We start from the raw sequence: 22,063 nt of genomic DNA on the forward strand, positions 1-22,063 counted from the left end.
AACTCCTCTTGAATGCACACAACTTGAGTTTCTTCACACTCTCTCACACACAATCCTTACATTATTCCCACCTAAATACAAGGTATCTAATTGCTAAAATACAAGCAAATTTGGCACAGATTAAAGCCAACACTTGATTGAATAAATTCAACCTTGCAATCTTCCCTTTTGGCTATTCCATGACAAAACCCTAAAACAGACTCTAGACTTAAAACGTGAGTTGGGAACAGTTACCAAAACTCACTCACACCTAACTCTAGAAATTGTGAAGCCCTTGAACCAAACGAACAAGTTTTCTTGAAAGCAATATCATAAGATGATCATTGTAAGAAGAAATCTTGAAATACATATGGAACAAGCATAATGCGATCAAGCAATAAAGACTATAACAATAAAGCATGGCTTGATCAAACATGAACAATCACTATAAATAGTGATCACAATGATCATTCACACAAGGAATGAACATCCGAACATGCAAGCAAATAAGCTCAATGCAAAATATCATTTGCATGTCCAACACACAACCAATACAAAAACACAAAGGTAGTTGCATCAAGGATACAAGATCCAACAAGGGCATAAGTGTGGAGTAATAAAGAAAATGCATAGCATTAACTAAAAGTACTAGGCTAGAAAAGCAAAGGTACATAATAAAGCATAGTTTAAATAGCAAAAACATAACCATGAACTATGAACAAAAACCATAGATAATATAAAGCAAAGTATTAAACATAGGCTTTTTCTTTCTCTTGCATTTCAACTTCAATCTTTCTCTGTTGATCAAGATCTTCCTTCCCCTATCATGAACCATCTCCCCCTTTTTGTCATGGAATAGCTAGTCATCATCTTCCTCTAACTTCCTTTGGATTTGGTCCAATTGAGTTTGGAGAGATGTGAACTTCGTTTCACATCGAATGTGGTGAGAGTGCATGATAGTTGCAAGTCCAGACATCTTGGTGCTGAGCTCTTGGACGGATGCCATAATGTTGTCTAACTTCTCATCATAGGAATATGCGCTAAAGCGTGAACCACCATGATAAGCATGACCCTCTTGCTTGACTCCCTTTCAGTTGTGACCGATGCTTACATTAAGAGTACGAATGTTGATCGAACTTGGCTTAGGGTAGGGAGACTCATCTTCCAATGGATGAATGCCTTTAAGCTTCAAAATTTTTGAAATGAGGCAGCAAAAAGGAATGCAGTTCCTTAAGGTAGTTCTCTCAGCAGTTTTTCTCAAAATATGAAAGATATGTGAGCAAACGTCAATTTCTTCATGATTAATCAGATCGTGAAGAAACAAAGCTCTACCCAGATTCATGTATCTGGTGCTTGAGAGAGGATAGAGGTTATGGAACATGATCATTGTAAGCACTCTTAATTCAAGAGGTAGTGAAGAAACACTAACTGATTTTCCATTTGGAGAGAATTCCAAGCTATCGTTAAGAGTTTCCCGAAGTAAATCCTCCTCCGGATTCAAGTCATCATATACTGGCGGTTTTCAAAATACTGGCCGATTGATATTTAAGATGATGCTAAGGTAAGAAGGTGTCACTGTGAAGTCCTTACCTTAAACCCAACATTTCAGCTCATCACCTTCAGAAATTGCATTTGCATAGAATTCTTTCACCAATTGTTCATATGTTTCATCTAAGCCGGTTAGGAGGAAGTTCCAATCCCTGTTAGCAAACCATTTCAGAATGTTCGTATCAAGGAGAGAACCCTACTCAACCACCCTTTCCACCAACAAGGGAGCATCTTTAAAGTAGGTCTCATATGCTTGAGATGCAACATATGATCTAAACTTGTTGACATCATAGAAACCTGTCGATGATCGAGTCTTCTTTGACCTAGGAGTGGGCTCTCAAGATCAATCACCAATTCTTTTCCTTTCCTACTACTTCCTTTCACAGCTGATCTCTTGAATGGAGACATTGTCAAGCTATATCATGTAATATCAAAGAGCAAGAGAGAACACAAATGGCAACAAACTTGATTAGCACCAAGTTAGTCCCAAATTAAAATTTTGAATTAAAACCCTAAAAACATAAATTTATAGAGTAATTCAAAAAAAAAAAAAATGACATGTGAAGACATAACTCATACATGTTAAAGAGTGTGTGTATGCATCGAATGCAAAACGTGTGTAAATTAGGGCAAAGTGTAAGAACGCATAATCATATGATGTTTCAAAATCAAAGAAACATGGTTATCCCTACAACCATTGTATTCCATGGAATCCACAGAAACACAAGAAAACATCCATGAGACATTTTATCATGGACATGATATGCACAACACAATGCAAACATGGTATAATGCACAAAAATGAGAAACAAACATGTAAAACATGTATAGTAGGCATTATACTAACAAAACTAACAAAACCCATACATCAAACTCAACAAAACATCAATAAACCATATTCCAACATCATATTTTCAAATTTCAACAAAAACACAAAATCCAAGAAAACTAGGGCTAGAAACATGAAATACTTTGAAAATAAGAGAAAAATCATACCTTTTATTGAAGATTGGTGAAGGATTGATGAAGAAAATGGTTGTTTTGGAAGAGGGAGAGACAGACAAGACAATGAAACAGCACGTGATGTAAGGGAAAACTGAAAAGTTTTTGAAAACTGTCTTGAATTTAACCCTATTTGTCCAAAACAAGTGTTTTTTGCGACTGGAATGAGTCGCAAGCGAGTTGCTAAGTTAAGTCGCCAAAATCCCGTGTCACAAATTTTGAAAAATTTGTTTAAGTGTTTTTCGCGACTGGAAGGTTTGCTCACGAAGGGAGTTGCAAAGCATTCTGAGTAAACTCGCAACTAGAGCTTCCACTTGCGAACCAACCGCCAAACTGAGTTACAAAAATGCTAAAATCCCTGAAATTTTGAAATTTTTCTAAGTCTTTTTTGCAATTGGGGGATTGACTCGCCAGAGAGTAGTGAGAGCTTCTAAGTAAGTTCACGACTGGAGTGACCCGCGAGAGTGAGTCACTAAAACAGAGTTGCACAGTTTTTGAAATGTTTTTGAATTTTTTTTTCAAAACAAAAACACTTTCCAAAAACAAATAAAATACTCAAAAATCTTTTTGTGTTTGATCAACATATGATTGAGTAAGTGCAACATATTTAATCAAGTACAATCACATAAATGAATAAGGCATTCATTGAACATAGACATGTGTGATGTGTGAGGGTACCAAGGATGAGACGGTCCTTAGCACTAAGAAAAGTTGGGATACATGAATAGCAAAAGATCCTCCAAGCCTAATCTACCCAATGCACTTAAGCTCTCTAAGGTTCTTGCTCTAATAGAGTTACGCCTAACCTTGTCTTCTTTAGCACTAGGAAAAGTTGGGATACATGAATAGCAAAAGATCCTCCAAGCCTAATCTACCCAATGCACTGAAGCTCTCTAAGGTTCTTGCTCTAACAGAGTTACGTCTAACCTTGTCTTCTTTAGCTTCTTGGATCCTGCAATAAGCCTATTGCATCAACCAAGTAAATTGGTCATCTCCAAACTACTTCCTAAGCACCAAAATACCTCCTCACTGATATGGGTATGGTGAGATAAGAATTTGGCAAATGTACCTCTCAAGGTTATGTCAATGGAGAGGGTGAGAGTAGAGGAATTTGGAGAATCAAATGATAAAGATTGTGGATGAGTCAATCTTGTTTTTCTCTAGGGTTTCTCACTCAAAATTCTCTCTAGAAGCTCTCTATATTTCATGGGTATAAGGGTATTTATAGTAGTGTATGTGAGGAATGTGAAAAGTCAGTTTTCATCCAAATAGGGCAATCTTGTAACTCAGTCTCGTGAGTGGAAAGAGTCATGAGTTTGAGTCGCAAGCTAACTGTCTAACCAGACTGTACATTTTGTCCTGTAATGCTCCAACTGTCGTGACCCTTCAGTTCCCTGGATACTTCACATGTGTGCCACTTTGGCAACTTAACAGTTGCGAGTCAGTCGCGAGATCCAGTCGCGAGACTCCTCTTGAATGCACACAACTTGAGTTTCTTCACACTCTTTCACACACAACCCTTACATTATTTCCACCTAAATACAGGATATCTAATTGCTAAAATATAAGAAAATTTGGCAGGGAGTAAAGCCAACACTTGATTTAATAAATTCAACCTTACAAAGACTATTTAATTGCATTTTATTTCTTGATGTCGCGAAATTCAAAAGAAAGCACACACGATGCCCTCTTAATGGAGCAGAAACTAAACTATTAGCTTCTAGTAGTAAACCTCAAATCCACTAGGGGTTTCCCTAAATCTACTAAGAGATAAATTGGAATCCACTAGAGAAAGAATTTGACAAAATATCTATATTTTTATTGATAATAATCTGTTTTGCCTTTGGAGGCTACAAAATATATAAATACTGAGAAAATAAGACCCTAGAATGACTAGGAAACGTCTGAAACCCTAATTCGCATTAATTACAAGCTTAGGTGGCAAAATACCAAATTTTACCAAAAATAGTAAAATTGAGTTAAATGCAAAATTATAAATTTCTAACTTTAAGGGTTGTTCCAAAATAGATGGGATCTTATTCTTACTTGAAAGTTCAAATAGTATGTAAAACACCTTTGAACGTTTAGACCCCCAAATAAAAATTACCAACACAAGCTTATAAACAAACAATTTATGTGCAAAATATGAATATAAACTAAACCCAAATTGATAACACACTCTAAATCATTATTAATCACAATCACAACAGTAATTAAAAGGTAAAGAGAAAGGGAAGAAAGATGCAAACACAAAGATAACACGACGATGTGTTATTAAAGAGGAAACCGAAGTACTCGGCGAAAAACCTCTCCGCCACCCTCCAAGCGGTCAATAATCCACTAGAGAATGAAGTTAGGATATATGAATAGCATAAGACCCTCCAAGCCTAATCTATTCAGTACACCTAAGCTCTCCAAGCTTCTTGCTTCAACAGGGTTATGTTGAACCTTGTCTTCTCTAGCTTACTGGATCCCGCAATAGCCCATTGCATCAACCAAAATGAATTGGTCCCTTCTGAATTGCTTCCCAAGCACTAAAATACCTCCTCACTAATATGAGTATGGTGAGATAAAGATTTGGCTAAATGCATCTCTCAAGGATATGTCAATGGAGAGGGAGGGTGAGAGTAGAGGAATTTGGAGAATCAAAAGACAAAGATTGTGAATGAGTCAATCTTGTTTTTCTCTATGGTTTCTCTCTCAAAATTCTCTCTGGAAGCTCTCTACATTTCATGGGTATAAAGGTATTTATAGTAGGGTGTATGAGGAATGCGAAGAGTCAGTTACAACCAAACAGGGCATTCCGGCAACTCAACCTTGCGACTGGAACGAGTTGCAAGTTTGAGTTGCGAGCTAACTGCCTGCCTAAACTAGAAGTTTTGTCCTGTAATGCTACAGCTGGTATGATCTTTCAACTCCCATTGCATGCTTCACACGTGTGCTATTCTGGTGACTTACCAGTCGCGAGCCAATCGTGAGATCCAGTCACGAGGCTCTTCTTGAGTGCACACTTCTTGAGCTTTCTTCACACTCTCTCAAACACTACCCTTACATAATTCCCACCTAAATACAAGGTATCTAATTGTTAAATTACAAGTAAATTTGGTACGGAATAAAGCTAGCACGTGATTGAATAAATTCAATTTTACATTACTTTTAAACTAAAAGTTATATTAAGGAAAAACAAATATTACTATAAATAGCAAAAATACTGTTTTCGGGCCTTAACGAAGGAATTTGCCTAAATTTAAGCGATGCTCAAGACATGTCTCGAGTTTGGATCAGAATTTCGTTTTCCTTCAACTTGCCAAATTTCACGCAATTTTGACACTATTGCCCCAATGGCCTCTACTAAAATACCCCCTTAATGACTTTAGACATTTATTAAACCCAAACCAACCCTAGTCTAATTGATAAACCAATAAACCTATTCCTAAATCATTCTAGTTTGATTAGACATGTGCATTTAAATTCTAAAATCCAGTAGGCTTTTTGTAATCCGTGCAATCCCGATCTGCTGTTTTCACTCAACCACTTTGTGATTTTAAACAAAATTATTTTTATAGGTACTATTTTAGAAAGGAGGAGCCTAATGGAAATATAGGATTTTATAATAAATTTGATGATATACGCTTCCAAAGAAAAATAATAGAGTCTCAAGTTTTAGTTCACGTCGTAATCTATGAGATCGAAACAATTACAAAAATATGCAATGTACATAGAATGTGACTTTGAAATTTGAGATATGCTTTTGTTCTTCATTTAATATGATTTTATTTAGCAAAGACTTGACTGTGATTCTATGACATTCTTTATATTTTTTTGTTTTTTAGTATTTTTACTTATGAAACGTGGCTAGTTTTATAGGCTTAATTTTAATTAGTAATTTAGGCATGTCTGTTTTTACAATTTAAATATTTATCTTATGATTTCTTCAAATTATTTTTAAATTTTATAAATTTTTATTTGACCCTACAATTCAGTCAGTGATGCATTGGTTAAACTAATGACCCAATTATGGCCTAGCTCCTAGACCAGGTTAATTCGTTATCAACAAAAATTAGAATTTTATAGAGTTTTTAAGTGGCCTTAAGTCTTTCTCTATCATAAATTGGTGATTATACACCCTAGAGGTTTTCTTATAGCCATAAGCATAGGCAGAAAGCAAGGACTTTCTTCTATATATAAATAATAATAAAAAAATAAATAAAAAAAAGCATGGGAATGGTGGCATTAAATAATTCATAAGTAATAATTATGCGTAGTGTTCTTTTTTTTTTTTTTTTTGGCTAAACATTATGCGTGGTGTTCTTACAGATGCACATGCTGTTTTTCAACTAAAATACGAAACGAAATTCGTGGATGCTACGAGTCAATAATAGCCCAACGACCACGCAGATGGACACAAAACGTCTTAATCCTCTCATGTATAGAGTCCATGTGACAAGGTACCTGTCTTTTCCTTTTCAAGAAACAATGTTGTATTTATTGTCACCAGGATTAGGTATAGTTAGTGGTGCAGGAAAAATCTCAATTCTGTTGAAAATTTGAATTGCTGAAAAGTCAGATAAGACTGCACTATTGATAAAATTTCACCAATAAAATGTGAATGCATCTGCAGTTGCCCTTTCTTCTCTATGTTTAAGTTGTGAGTGATCATAAGCCAGGAAGTCTGAAACTAAGAAATCAATGGGCATTCTTTCTTTTATTTTTCTGCTGACTTATTTACTCTTTTTGTTCTCCAAAGTCTCCTTTGCAGTAGATAGCATTACTCCATCCCTATATATTAGTGATGGAAGTACCTTAGTTTCTAAAGATGGAAGCTTCGAACTGGGATTCTTCAGTCCTGGTATTTCCAAGAATCGCTACTTAGGAATATGGTACAAGAATATCCCAGTTAAAACTGTAGTGTGGGTTGCAAACCGACTCAACCCCATCAATGACTCGTCTGGCTTGTTGATGATAAACAGTACAGGCAGTCTTATGCTTATGAGTCAGAATAAGAGCGTTGTTTGGTCAACAGGATTAGGAACACAAAAACAAGCCAAGAATCCTGTGTTACAGCTCTCAGACTCAGGAAATCTTGTACTAAGAGATGGTAATTCAGGAATCTCCTTCTGGGAAAGCTTCGACTATCCATCTGATACATTTTTACCAGGAATGAAGTTGGGATGGGACTCAACGAAAGGCATTAAGTGGAGTCTTACTGCATGGAAACATCCAGATGATCCATCTCCTGGAGATTTCACTTATGGGATAGAAATGCATGCATACCCTGAGCCTGTTATTTGGAAAGGAAACAAAAAGGTTTACCGTCCCGGCCCATGGAATGGCCTTCGGTTTAGTGGTTCACCGGATCTAAAGCCGAACCCGGTTTATGATTACAACTTTGTTTCCAATGACTTTGAGGTGTACTACACATACACCCTAAAAAATAAATCTGTAATCTCAAGAATAATTTTGAACCAAACCAGCAATACACGTGAGCGGTACATCTGGATTGAAGCTGAGCAAGTTTGGCGCCGCTATACATCAGTACCTAGAGATTACTGTGACTATTAAGGACTTTGTGGACCCAATGGAAATTGTATCATTAGTGGGTCACCGGTCTGCCAATGTTTACAAGGATTCATGCCTAAATTACCACAAAAATGGAGCTTGATGGACTGGTCTCAAGGTTGTGTACGCGATAAACAATTGAGCTGCCATGAAGATGGGTTTCTTAAATTTGTCGACTTGAAATTGCCAGATACTACATATTCTTGGGTAAACGAAAGTATGAGTATTTTAGAATGTAGAGCCAAATGCTTGAACAACTGTTCCTGTATGGCATATACAAACTCAGATATCAGAGGAAGTGGTAGTGGCTGCGCCTTGTGGTTTGGTGATCTAATGGATATTAGACAGTTACCTGCAGGTGGGCAAGATCTATATATCAGAATGCCGGCTTCAGAGATAGGTATCAGATTAATTTTTGTAATAGGAACTCCTTATTAAAGTTAATTATTGTTTACATTAATTCTGATTTGATCTTGTTTCTCGAAATACTTCCCTTTCTGTTTCACATCCTTCAGCTGTAGTTGAACTATAATTTTATTTTTTTGTGTCAAATTCAACAAAGCAGAGGCAAGACATGTTCGTAAGATAAAGAGAGCAGTGATTGTTGCTGCCGCCCTTGTAGTAGTTTCTGGAATGCTCTTATTAGTTGGCTTCTACATTTGCAGAAGCAGAATAAACTTAGAAGGTAAAATAACTTTACTCTGACAACCATTGCAAACATATGTTGAATTGTCTTGTGCAAATCTCTCTCTCTCTCTCTCTCTCTCTCTCTCTCTCTCTCTGTGCTTGTTAGGTCACTCTTGATCTTCCTCTGTTCTCAAAATGGAAAATTGCTTGCTAGACCTGGCCTGGTCTTGACAGAGATTAATTTTGAAAGCTTTATAGTTTGTTTCTTATACAAGCACAACTCTATACTGCTATATTTTATCCATTTTAGTGTTAAGGCTCATTGTCCAAGTGGGATATTATTTTTATTACATGAAGTGGGCTAGTATCTTTATGGGAGAAAGGAATGTTTTTATTTTTTTATGAATAAATACTATATTAGAGAAACATAACTACGAGGAACAACAAGCTTCCCCAGATAACTGAATCAAAACAAAAGAACCAAAAGCTTTACAGTTAAAGAGACCATTTGGCTAAGGTGTGGGCAGCCAAGTTAGTCTGCCTAGGAACCTAAGACATAAAGAAATTATAATGGGAAGACAGCAAATTCTGCGTATCAAAATCGAAGATCCAATTCTCCAAGGTGGGGCCAACTTGGATCGAGCAGAACTCTGTGATGAATATTAGAATCAGTCTCAATCTAAACAGAATCAGCCACCAATCTTGCTGGCAAAAACAGAGACCATTCAATAGCTTCAGCCTCAGCCTAGAGAGGGAGGGTGTTATTCACTCTTTGAGAGCAAGTAAATACCAGCTCCCCTCTCCAGTCCAACGGCAACGTCAATATTGATTTTAATCAAAAACCGCTATGGTGGGGACCAGAGCTGGGCCAAAGCCACGGATACTTGAGTGCTACCTGTATAACTCCTTGGCATCTTATGCTCAGCCATCAGTGTTAAGATTTTGGGAAATAAGTCATCGAAATCCAGCGAAAGACCTTCAAACTGAATTTTATTTCTCAACTTCCAAACTCCATCACAGAGAATTGCAGCTAAGAGTAAAAAATCATCTTTTTGAACTGGAGACAGATTGTCCACCAAAAGGAGAAGAGAATAAAAATCTAAGATGCATGGACACAGAGACGGTACGGGTATGATACGGTTTGAAAACTTGTAACATGACATAATAGATAGGACATTGTTATGATATGAATATGACATGGGTACATCATCCCAAATGAAGAGTCCAGGCTTCCTAAATAAAAATTGAATGAAATCTATGGTGTTCCATTACTAACGACGTTAGGTTTTGGGCCTTGACCCCTAATTCACTTGTACTCTGGGTTTAGCTTATCCCACAATGGAAGGTCCAAGAAGTGGCTTTTCAAGTTACTGATGGAGTTGAAGTGTTACTTTGGCCCTAAGCTCTCTTGATCTTGGTTCAGTCAAGATGATGACAAGGAAGCTGATCCTTTTCCCTAAAATCCGAATAGGATTTCTTATTCCTCGAGATGCGTTTTTCCTTATTACTCTTGTATGTCACTTTCCCAAATTTTCCAACCCCCTCTTCCCACCTTTCCTCTCCTATTTATATCCTCATTTTAGTAGGGTTATTATGATGAGGGGATCTCTCCCATGTTAGTGGGCCCTGCGTATCATATTGCTGACCAAAGGGGACTCATCTCCTTCTGCTAACATGACTTCCTAATAACTTGTACCTGATGCCGGTTATTGTTTAATGGGCGGATTCCCCTAAGGCATTTTCTCTTGTTCAAGGCATATCTTGGGGTACTTAGTTTGAATGTTCAACCAGGCCCATCTCAGCTTGGCTAAATGGGACGAGATAGACTGAGACCCTTCAATGAGTGAGCCTGCAATTTGAGGCTGAACTACTATTCTTGGTCCGTACAAAATCTAATTCAGTGTTAAGGCCCAATGCTTCCATTCTCAAAGGCCCAATGCTTCCATTCTCAAGCCTCCCCATTGACTCTTGAACCAAATGGCTTTAGTGTTACTATTCATTTTCCAAACAGTACAAAAAGATTCTATTGGAGATGCTCTAAGCTTTCATGATACAAGTAGTAATATGAGATTTTGTTTATTATTCCAGTTCAACTCTAACATATTCAATCTAAATATGTTACTTATAGGCACCTTCGTATCTTAACTCTTATACTTATAATGATGCCCGTTCTTTTATGAAAAAAAAAAACCTTCTTTTCAATTTTTGCTAAAACAAAGAAAAGTGGAATTACAGATCATCAGAACAACGAAGGCCAAAGGGAAGACCTTGAGCTCCCTTTCTTTGAACTATCCACAATAGTTTGTGCCACTGACAACTTTTTGTTCAAGAACAAGCTTGGTGAAGGTGGTTTTGGATCTGTTTACAAGGTATGTTTGTGATGTGCATGCACAAAAGAAATTAAAATGATGAAGTACTCTTTTATTTTGTTTTCTTTTCAGAATTTAGCAATCTGCAAATGAGAATTTCAGGGTACACTGGAAGACAACCAAGAAATTGCTGTCAAAAGGCTTTCAAGGAGTTCTGGACAAGGATTAAATGAGTTCAAAAATGAAGTAAGACTAATTGCGAAGCTTCAACACCGAAATCTTGTAAAACTTCTTGGTTGTTGCATTCAACAAGAAGAGAAGATTCTGATTTATGAATACATGCCCAACAAAAGCCTGGATTGCTTCATATTTGGTTTGAATCCCTGAACATAATACATTTTGCTAGCTGGTTTAATTATGTGATCAATAGTTTATAAAATTTAGAAATTTTGCAATGTGTGGTTGAAACACGGGTATATATAATTAACTTGAACTAAATACTTACCAGATCAAACAAAAGGTAAATTGTTGGATTGGTCCAAACGCTTTCGTATTATTTGCGGGATTGCTCGGGGGCTTCAATATCTTCATCAAGATTCTAGATTGAGAATTATACATAGAGATCTCAAAGCAAGTAATATTTTACTTGATAGTGAGATGAATTCTAAAATTTCAGACTTTGGCATGGCTAGAACTTTTGGAGGAGATCAGTTGGAAGGAAACACAAACAGAGTTGTTGGAACTTAGTAAGTTTCATTGATATTCTTTCATATAATTATTAATTTTCAAATTTATATTTTATGCTTAAAACTTGTGATGCCCTGCAGTGGTTACATGGCACCAGAATATGCTTTTGATGGAATATTCTCAACAAAATCTGATGTCTTTAGCTTTGGGATTTTATTGTTGGAGATCATAAGTGGGAAGAAAAGTAGAGGGTTTTATCATCCAAACCACGAGCATAACCTTATTGGACATGTAAGTTTCAAATTGTTAGATTACTTCTCTAGATACGTTGGACTGATGAATGACAATCATGTTCTTATATTTTTAGGCATGGATACTGTGGAATGAAGGCAGGCCTTTAGAATTGATTGATGAATGTTTAGGAGAATCATGCACAATGTCAGAAGTGTTGCGCTGCATCCATCTGAGCCTCTTATGCGTGCAACAGCGTCCTGAGGATAGACCAAACATGTCTTCTGTTGTTGTGATGCTAAGCAGTGAGTGTGCTTTGGCTGAACCCAAACAACCTGGTTTCTTCTTGGGAAAGGATTCAAATGGAGCACGGTTTTTCTCGAGTAATCATGAATCATCTTCAACCAATGAAATAACAGTTACATTATTGGAGCCTCGTTAAATATTCTGCACGGCTGTACCAATGCAACTCATACAACATTGTCATTATAGAATTGTATTCATCATTATAATTTGTAAACTATATTCCTATATTCCTATTAGTACATGCCCATCGCATAACGAACTCTTGTTGCAGGTTGGTCCCTCACCGTGCTAGTTCATCTTCACATTTATTGGCTTCTTTGAAGCGAACACCGAATCCCGATCCTAAGAGCATCCACAATGATGGTGCTATTTTTTTAACTATTTGGCATCACAAAAAGTTACTTTATCTATTTTACCTACTCACTTTACAAAATATCTAACATCAGTGGATTTATTTTAGCTTTCAACATAATAAAATAATATAAACATCACAATAAAATAATATATCCACCACAATAAAATAATATATCCACTACAATAAACAACAATCACAACCACCGCAACCGCTACCGCGGCCACTACCGCCACCGCCACATGATAGCAAATAATCGTCTAGTGTAATAAGTAATTTTTTTAACCCCAAATTATACTTATACAATTTCTTTTTTTGCTAAAACAATTTCTCAATCATCATGATAGCAAATAATCATCTAGTATAACAATAATATTTTGTTTTAACCCCAAATTATATATATACAATTTTTTTTTTTTACTAAAACAATTGTCTCAATTGTCTAAAAGCAATCTTGGAATAATGTGAACTATAAAATGGAGGAACCTTATAAGAAAACATATAAAATAGAACACATATTATAACTAGAATAATGTAGTCCATAGATTACTCACATATATAACTCAAACCAAATTATAATAAAACTCACACACTCGCACAATGTTCAAGATGAGCCAACAATGTTCAAGATGAAAGGGTTTTTTGAAGGTCTCTTTATACAAAGCCTTCGCATTGGTAATCTAAAAAATTTAAAAGAAATATAATATGATTAGTATCTTCAAACTATTGGTGAATGGGTATGTTAACACTATTGCAATATAATTTATACCTTATCTTGTTCGGTTATACTACTTTGATGACGCACATTAACTTTAGCCATGCACCCACAAAACCTATTTGTCTCCTTGTTAATCATTGTCCAACGACTTATCAAGGAGATAGCAGTACGTGCGGTATCAGATGTATTGTACCGCGTGAAATATTCCCAAACTTTTTGACGAAATGTATTATGTGTTTGTTTATTACTGTGTATGGCATCAACACTAGTATTAAGCCATACCGATACTAGGACTTGATCTTCCTCTACACAAAAGTTAATGCCTCGTTTTCCTTTCATAGAAGAGACATTCTCAACTTGAGGTGGAGAATCAGAAACTAACGTAGGATTATTTTCAAATGTTCCCAAAAGTTATGAGTCAATAATAATATCCCAGTCATGATACCCGTGTAATATGGTAGGTCTCGTTGTGACTCCATAAAATTAGAAATAGCAATATATACTTCCAAGCAAATTGAAAGTAAAGACCAATACTGTAATAAATTAGAAAAAAAAAAATGTAAACTTACCTGTACACAAAAAATTTCCAAACTAACATTTACATCAATACATTAGAAACAACAAACATAAACTTCCCTACAACCAAAAAACTCCCAAAACAATTTCCAACATGACATTTATTGTAATAAATTAGATACAACAAACAAAAAATCAGCAAGAAGCAAAAACAGAAACCAAAAAAATGTAGCCTTCCCTACACACAGAAAATTTCCAAACTAACATTTACACCAAAAACATTAAAACAAAAACATAAATTCCCTGTAAACAGAAAATTCCCAACTGACATGAAAAATTTATCATTCCAATTACACAAATCAAAAATCCCAAGCATTACATGATGGAAAAAGACAGAGAAAACTCACTTGATTAGCAAGCAAGCTTCGAACTTTGTGGGTCAAACAGAAAAGAAGAGAGGCCAAGCTAGATCGAAGAGGCTAAGATGGGTCAGACAGAAGAGTAGGCAAGACGGGTTGGCATGGGTCAACTTTGGAGTTGAGTCTTGGGGCTTGGGTCGGCTAGGGACTTGAACGACGTGAGCGAGATGGGTCTGGGATGTGGGTTGACAGAGTGGGTCAGCAGCTTGGTTTGACAGAGTGGGTCAGCGACATGGGCCAGTGACGTTGAGCTTCAGGTGGGTCGGTGACGTTAAGCTTTGAGTGGACCGATGGCGATGAGACAGAGAGATGAGAGTTGTGAGAGAGTTGAGAGTTGAGAGTTAAGACAGAGTGATGAAAGACAGGTTGAGATAAAAGAAATAGAAAAAGTTGAAACAAACAAATAATATTTTAAACAGAGGTAGAATAAAAAAATAATTTTTTTTTTTTTTTAGCTTTCAGCAACAATGCACATCCATATATAGCTATACACTGTAGCAATAGAGGTAAAAAATTTACCTATACCACCACCATTGTAACACCCTTTTTATATATGGTGGTGCTAAAAATAGCTTTTTAGCTTATTAGCACCACCATTGTGGATGCTCTAATCTACAGTTTTTAGCTTAGCAATTCCCAACAATTAGACATATTTGAAGAAAGAACATTATTAGAACTTGTGGCCTTGAAAAGCATACGAACTACAGTCCTCACATCACGTTCCACTTCAACAACCTGTAACTGCAACTGAATACACAAATCATGTCAGCTAATACAACCATTAAGATAATCTCCTATCATCTCCAATAAGACCTCCAACTCCTGCCATCCCCAGATTCCCCATTGAACACCCATTTGTGTTTAAGTTTAAATCAATTGAGCTCTTTATCCCACTTGACGATCTCAATCCACTGCGTTCTAGAATGGGTTGTTAATACTTATTATGAACTATAAAAATATACTTCCACAACCCTGTGACATACTTCCCCATGTAAATGATGGTTTTGCCTTGCTTGCTTGAAGATTCGTTTATTCTTACGTAGGCACAAGGTAAGGTCCAAACTCTAGAGGGATGGCCACAAGAAATAGACCATATCTGTTTAAAAAAATGAGTAGTGTCTATTACACACACACACTAATACACACACTCTTGCACATCAATTTCAAGTCACAATTTCAATTTATTTTTTGTGTGCAAGAGTGTGTGTATTAGTGTATTTTTAATCCTCAACCCCCCCCCCCCCCCCAAAAAAAAAAAAAAATCTAGTCCACCAGAAAAGAAGAACAATTATTATTATGTTCAATCTAGACCCGTGAGCAATCATTTTAAAGGAAATTCAGTTATTTTTAATAAAAGCTCAAATTTATCCCAAATCGAATGGTTGAATGTTAATTTGGTTAAATCAAGGTCAAACTCAGGTTGACTATTGTCAAACTTGAGAAAATTGTTTCAAAATATAAATTTTGATGTAAAATGATGAATTCTAGTGGTTAGTTATATTTTTTACTTCATTTGACCGCTAAGGGGCTATTTGGTTTTTAAAAAACAATTATTCATCACTCATCACTCCTCACTCAATTTTCATCACTCATCACTCATCACTCCTCACTCATCACTTGAAATACCCTAATTTCTTAAACCCCAAACATTTGGCACATATTTTCAGCTTCTCATCACTTAATTATTTTACTTTTTGTGGGACCCATACCTAAGCAGTTGGTCAAAGACTTCTGTTAGCCTACCTGCCTTACCCTCATTCCCCACCATTTTCTTCACTGCTTATTTCATTTTGCCACCACCATAGTCATAGTGCCAAAGTGCAACCAAAGAAGTACAAACAACAAAAACTCTCAACAATTTAACACCACCTAAAGCAGCTCATCACCCCAAATTCAAAACTACATTCATACTTATTTATGATACACCCAAAAAACAAAATTGTCTAGAAATAGTAAGACCCATCTCTAATCTCTCACACAATCACACTCACACTCTTCCTGCAATTCTCATATACTGTTATAATCAAAACACAAACCCAACAAAACCCATGTGAGTATATTATCAAATTAATGTCTTTTTTTATTTTTTTACTCAAAAACCCCCAGGTTGTGCCTGGTGTGACTGTTCAGAGCTTGATGAAGGTTATGCCTGGTGTGATTTTTCATAGATCCCAGGCGAGCCCTCCTGACCAACGGACCTTCAATTTTTTTGAGCTGATCGACGACCAACGAATCTTCGATTCAAGGATTTTTTTTATGGTGAGAAAGCACGCTCCAAGGCTTGGTCATCGATGGCCCAGGCGAGCCCTCCAACGAAGCCTTAAAAATTGACATTTGTAGATGCCATTGATGAAAAATCTGAAACTAAAAGAGAGAGAAAAAAACAAAGTGGTGGGTCAGAGATTTTGGAGATTGTTTGAATTGAAAAGTTTGTTTCACTAGAGTCGGAAAAAATGAAAGAAAGAATGAAGAAATGGAGGCTCTGTGTTGAAGAAAAAATGAAGAATGAAGAGATGAGGAGAATAGAAAGAAAGAAAACTAAAAAGAGAGAAAAGAGAGCCAGTGGGGAATAGCTGGCATGACATGACAAGACAAACCTGTGGGTCCCATGAATGGAATGAAATTACTATATTGTCATTATAACTCTGTTTCCATAACTTGAAAGCACCTAAAATGTGTTTTCAGTTTTCATAATTCATCGCTCAAAAATCAGAGAATTGAGTGATGGAAACAAAAACTAGAAACACATCCAAACACACTACTCAGCCATGGGACCCATCAATTTTGAATTATAGGTGATGGAAACAGAGTTATGGGTGATGGAAACTAAAAATCCAAACAACCCCTAATCAACTTAGTCAAAGTTTGATCAATGAATGGTATTTTGGTCATTTTTCATCTTGATTTATAAAATTTACTATTTTGATATTCAATAAAGACAAATTAGGTAAATTTTAGCATTCCCTTGATTTTAGTGTTAAAATTGCAATTTTTGGAGTTTTTGCTCAAATTGAGATTTTTGCACACATACTACATACAATTTACAAAGACAAAATATGACAAATTTGCACCTATGAGAAGTGTGTCAATAACCCCCAATGAAGTCCATAACGCACATGATTTTGGAAAATTGCAAGGATTAAGAAATTAGGGGATTATCAAATCAAAAAAAAAAAAAAAATAGGGGATTATGATAGCTATATTAACACTCTTCGTCCAGTAGGATAAATTTAGACTAACATCACTGGTATGTCGTAAGTAATCTAATCCACTTTAAGTGTGCAGGTAGATTTGCCAGTTCATCCAAAACTTAGATCAGTCTTGTAATCAATATCTAAGCTGGAGATGAAAATACTTTCAAGTCACCAATAGATATAGGAAAAGGGGCTCATTGATTTATAGTTCTAAACGTCTTTGCTTCCATGTTATAAGTTGAAGAAATAGGGAGCTTTAATTTTGGACAAAGAGCCCAAGTTGAATATCAACACGGCTGTGACCTCTATGCCATCCTCAAAATTGGCCCATGGGCTAATAATTCCCACATCTGAAGAGAGACCATGGACTTTTCCTGAACCAGTCCAAACGGCGAAAATGCGTGCGTGTTTCTAAGCTACAAATTGGGACCATTACCAATGACATTACGATCACATAAATATTAATAAGAATGCTATATTGTCCGTTTTTGCACACAATTAACATTGACATATATAGGAAATATTTTTTATTTTTTTTGAGAAAGACATATAAAGGCAAGATGAAGACTAACAAGAAGCAAATACATAATTCGATCAAGATAAAAAAAAAAATAGACTGATACACTTGTCGTGGGGTGGATAATACATTGGAAAAACATTTTTAAGGCCTTAATATTATATCAATATATCAATTAATTCAAAATCTTTTAAGCCTTAATGGGCTTCTATGACCTCCATTTAAGTCACTTTTATCCAAAATAAGTAAATAGTTAATATAAATTGTATCTGACTCTACTTAATGTTAGTAGTAGATCCAATATTGGATGTATTCATACTTGATAGTTGCATCTCATGTTGAGAAGTAATTTCATCAATATTTTCACCTACAACACAGAATTTTAATATAACTTTAGTATAAAAGGAAAATGGGCCAATAAAGAAATAAAATTTTATAAAATGACTATTATTTAAATGGATTAAATACTACCTTTAAATCTGTAGAACCAACTTTGCTTGCAAACAAAAGCTTCAATTTTATCTACCAAAAAAAAAAAAAAAAAGATCAATACTAAGTAAGAATTTTAGCTCCAATACTAAAAGTTGATTCATAAGAAACCACATTTATAGAAATTCTCAAGAGACCACATGCCATTAAAGAGAATTCAAAAGGCCAATTATATTTCTCATTCCATGAAGAGAGAACATCCAACTTTACATGTTACCTCCAATCAAGTCTAGACTTTTTCAAATACAAGTTAAATTGATTTTTTTTTTTTTTGGGGGGGGGGGGGGGGGTGTTGTGTTTGTGTTGGTAATATATCAACTTTCTAAATAATCAAATTCCTAATCATTCAAAATAAAAAGTTCATAATTGCGAAATTTCTCACACAATTACAAGAGTCCAAAAGCCAATATATATATATATATATATATATATAAAAAGACAAAAAATAAAACAAAATAATTAATTGGGAACTAAAAAAGGGTTCAAGATTGTGATTCACGGAATCACGGGTAGACCCTTGGGTAAAAGTTGACCCTTGTTCACTGGTACAAAAATCCATGTCCATACCTATATTTTTCCTTGGGATTCAAGTGGGTTGACTGTTCTATTGAGTCATGGTCAGTCTTTTTTTGTAATGCGTAAAATTGTGAAACAGCAACAAGTATTATTATTTTACCAAATTTAAGAGCATTCACACTAAGAAATAAAAAATATAGTTTTTAATAACTCAAAACACTATTTTTAACACTTTATTTTATAATATAGCCCACATCAAAGATTTTATTTCAGAATTTAACATATTGAAATAATATTAAAAAAATAATAAAATAATATATCCAACATGATAAATAACAATCACAACTATCAACACATTAAAATACTTTTTTTTTAACACCACACATTAAAATTTTATTTATTTTGTTAATTTTTAAGCTACAAATTGCAGTTTTTTTTTTTTTTTTTTTTTTTTTTTGAGTTTACCTCCTTTTATGTACAATCTATTATGAGAGTATTAGTTGCTAAATTGAATTTTGAGATTTTCTACATACAAACATATGTTTGCAACGGCTGTCAGAGTAAAGTACCTTTTATGTTTGTTCTGCTTCTGTAAATATAAAGGACAACTCCGACCATTACAGCAACTACAGCAACGGCAACAACACCTCTCCATGCTTTGTTCATCCAACGACCATGTTCTCTTGCCACTTCATTGTTGAATTTGACACAGCAAAGAAAATTATAGTTAAACTACAGCTAAAAGAGATGAAAGCAGAGCAGTTTTTAAAGAATCAAAATCAATTCAGAATGCAAAGTATAGTGGAAAAATAATTAATTTCAACAAGGAGTTCCTATTACAAAATTAATGGCATACCTATTTCTGAAGCCGATATTCTGACATATAGATTTTGCCCGCCAACCGGAAACTGTCTAATATCCATTAGATCACCAAACCACATGACACAGCCACTGCCACTTTCTCTGATATCTGAGTTTGAATAAGCCATGCAGGAACAATTGTTTAAGCATTTAGCCCAACATTCGTTGAGGCTCATACTTTTATTTACCCAAGAATATGTAGTATCTGGCAATTTCAATTTAAAATATGTATTAAACCCATCTTTTTGGCAGCTCAGTGGCTTAATGAGTACACAGCCTTGAGACCTCTCCATTAAGCTCCATCTTTCTGGTGATTTGGGCTTGAATCCTAGTAAACATTGGCAGATAGCAAACCCACTATAACCAATGATACAATTTGCATTGGGTCCACAAAAGCCGTAATTGTCACAGTGGTCTCTAGGTAGTAATGGATAGCGGAGCCAAATTTGACTAGCTTCATTCCATATGTGTCTCTCAAGAAAAGTGTTCATTTCGTTTAAAACAATTCTTGAGATTTCAGATTTATTTTTGAGGGTGTAGGTGTAGTACACTTCATACTCATTAGAAACGAAGTATTCATCATAAGCCGGATTTAAACCCCGTGAACCGCTGAACCAAAGGCCGTTCCATGGGCCTGTACGGTAAAATTTGTTGGTTCCTTTCTTAATAACAGGATCAGGGTATGAATGCCTTTCTATCCAATAGGTTAAATCTCCAGGAGATGGATCATCTGGACTCGTCCATTCTGTAAGATTCCAGTTAATACCTTTCCTCAAGTCCCATCCCAACTTCATTCCTGGTAACAATGTATTAGATGGATGGTCGAAGCTTTCCCACAAAGAGGTTTCCGAATTTCCATCTCTTAATACAAGATTTCCTGAGTCTAAGAGTTGTAACACAGGATTGTTGGCTTGTTTTTGTGCTCCTAATCCTGTTGACCAAACAACACTCTTATTCTGACTCATAACCACAAGACTGCCTGTCCTGTTTATCATCAACAAGCCAGACGAGTCATTGATTGGGTTGAGTCGGTTTGCAACCCAAACAACAGTTCTAACTGAGATCTTCTTGTACCATATTCCCAAGTAGTGATTATTGGAATTAACAAGACTGAAGAAACCTAGTTCGAAGCTTCCATTATTGCTAACTAAGGTCCTTGCGCCGCTGATATTTTGTGATGGAGTAATTCTATCTCCTGCAAGGGAGACTTTGGAGAACAAAAAGAGTAAATAGGTAAGCATAAAAATAAAAGAGAGAATATTCATTGATTTCATAGTTACAGACCTACAGAGAAAATATGTAAGAAATCACATATTGATTTCTTTGTTTATCAATCACAACTCAAAACAAAGAGCAGGAAGGGGCAACTGCAGATGTGTTTACACATTGAAAGTTGTCAATATCGACTCCATTCTTGACTTTTCAACATTTCATATTTTCCACAGAACAGGGGTCATTCTTGCACCAGTATACCGTAGCCCATACGATACTTAAGCCATTTTGTCTTGAAATAAAAAATAAAAAAAATAAAGCCTAATGACCTTACTTTAACATTGACCGAGACGTCAACCTCTTTACTCTTATCAGTTACCACTTCCAACAATCGTTTCATTGATGGAAACCACGCCTCCACGGGTCTCACTTGGGCCCCCGCTTGAAAATCAATCCCCCAAATATTCAAGTAGCCACCTATCTTTTTTTTTTTTTTTTGGTCAGCAAAAGAACTTTCATTCAACTAAAAATTAATAAGTCTATTACATCTTAAGCTAGCTTTGTCAGCCGCTAATATACTTTCCACCACGGACGGAGGATTCAAAAAGATTACAAAAGAGCTAGCAATACTAGCACCAAACTTTGCCAGCGCATCAGCACATTGATTGGCCTCCCTATATATGTGGACTATCTGCTTGTTGGGTATTTCGCTCAATAGGTTCCTGCAATCGGTTAGTAAAGGTTCCATTAACAAGTTAATAGTATTATTATTTATCAACAAAACAACACTCAAAGCATCCAACTCTATTATTAAATTACTAAGCCCCATCTCCTTGGCTAATAGGAGACCATCTCTTAGAGCCCACAATTCTGCCATACAGCTGTTTGAGTCCCCAATAGGCCTTGCAAAACCTTTCAACCATTGCCCATTGTGATCTCTAATGACTCCACCACCACCTGCCCTTCCAGTGCTCCCAATAGCAGACCCATCTGTGTTCAACTTCGCCCACCCCATTGGAGG

General features: G+C 35.7%; 1 protein-coding gene and 1 pseudogene across 2 annotated transcripts; one reads left to right on the forward strand and one right to left on the reverse strand.

The window, feature by feature from the left end:
* Window positions 1-7,164: 7,164 nt before the first annotated feature.
* On the forward strand, window positions 7,165-12,510 carry LOC115958315 (annotated as a pseudogene).
* Window positions 12,511-14,948: 2,438 nt separating this feature from the next.
* Window positions 14,949-21,181, reverse strand: LOC115958313 (S-locus-specific glycoprotein S13-like). Of its 2 annotated transcripts, none has more exons than XM_031076716.1 (4): window positions 19,826-21,181; window positions 19,539-19,658; window positions 18,436-18,486; window positions 14,949-15,000 (listed from the first exon to the last, which is right to left on the reverse strand). In XM_031076716.1, exons 1-4 carry the CDS (start codon window positions 21,102-21,104, stop codon window positions 14,981-14,983), a joined length of 1,470 nt encoding a protein of 489 aa, XP_030932576.1. In that variant the 5' UTR covers window positions 21,105-21,181; the 3' UTR covers window positions 14,949-14,980. The 2 variants fall into 2 exon arrangements, with proteins under 2 accessions (XP_030932576.1, XP_030932575.1); XM_031076715.1 differs by lacking the exon at window positions 14,949-15,000 and adding an exon at window positions 18,056-18,331.
* Window positions 21,182-22,063: the final 882 nt, after the last annotated feature.

The sequence above is a fragment of the Quercus lobata genome, chromosome 8 (assembly GCF_001633185.2).
Source record: "Quercus lobata isolate SW786 chromosome 8, ValleyOak3.0 Primary Assembly, whole genome shotgun sequence".
Lineage (NCBI taxonomy): Eukaryota > Viridiplantae > Streptophyta > Magnoliopsida > Fagales > Fagaceae > Quercus > Quercus lobata.

Bases quoted from the DNA above. Each gene is read 5' to 3' on its own strand.
- LOC115958313 (XM_031076715.1), bottom strand. From the start codon at position 21,104: ATGAAATCAATGAATATTCTCTCTTTTATTTTTATGCTTACCTATTTA. The intron at 18,487-19,538 runs GTACTTTACTCT...TTTTTTTGGTAG, and splicing joins AAGCAGAACAAACATAAAAG to ATAAAATTGAAGCTTTTGTT. The intron at 18,332-18,435 runs GTAGTATTTAAT...TCTGTGTTGTAG, and splicing joins TTGGTTCTACAGATTTAAAG to GTGAAAATATTGATGAAATT.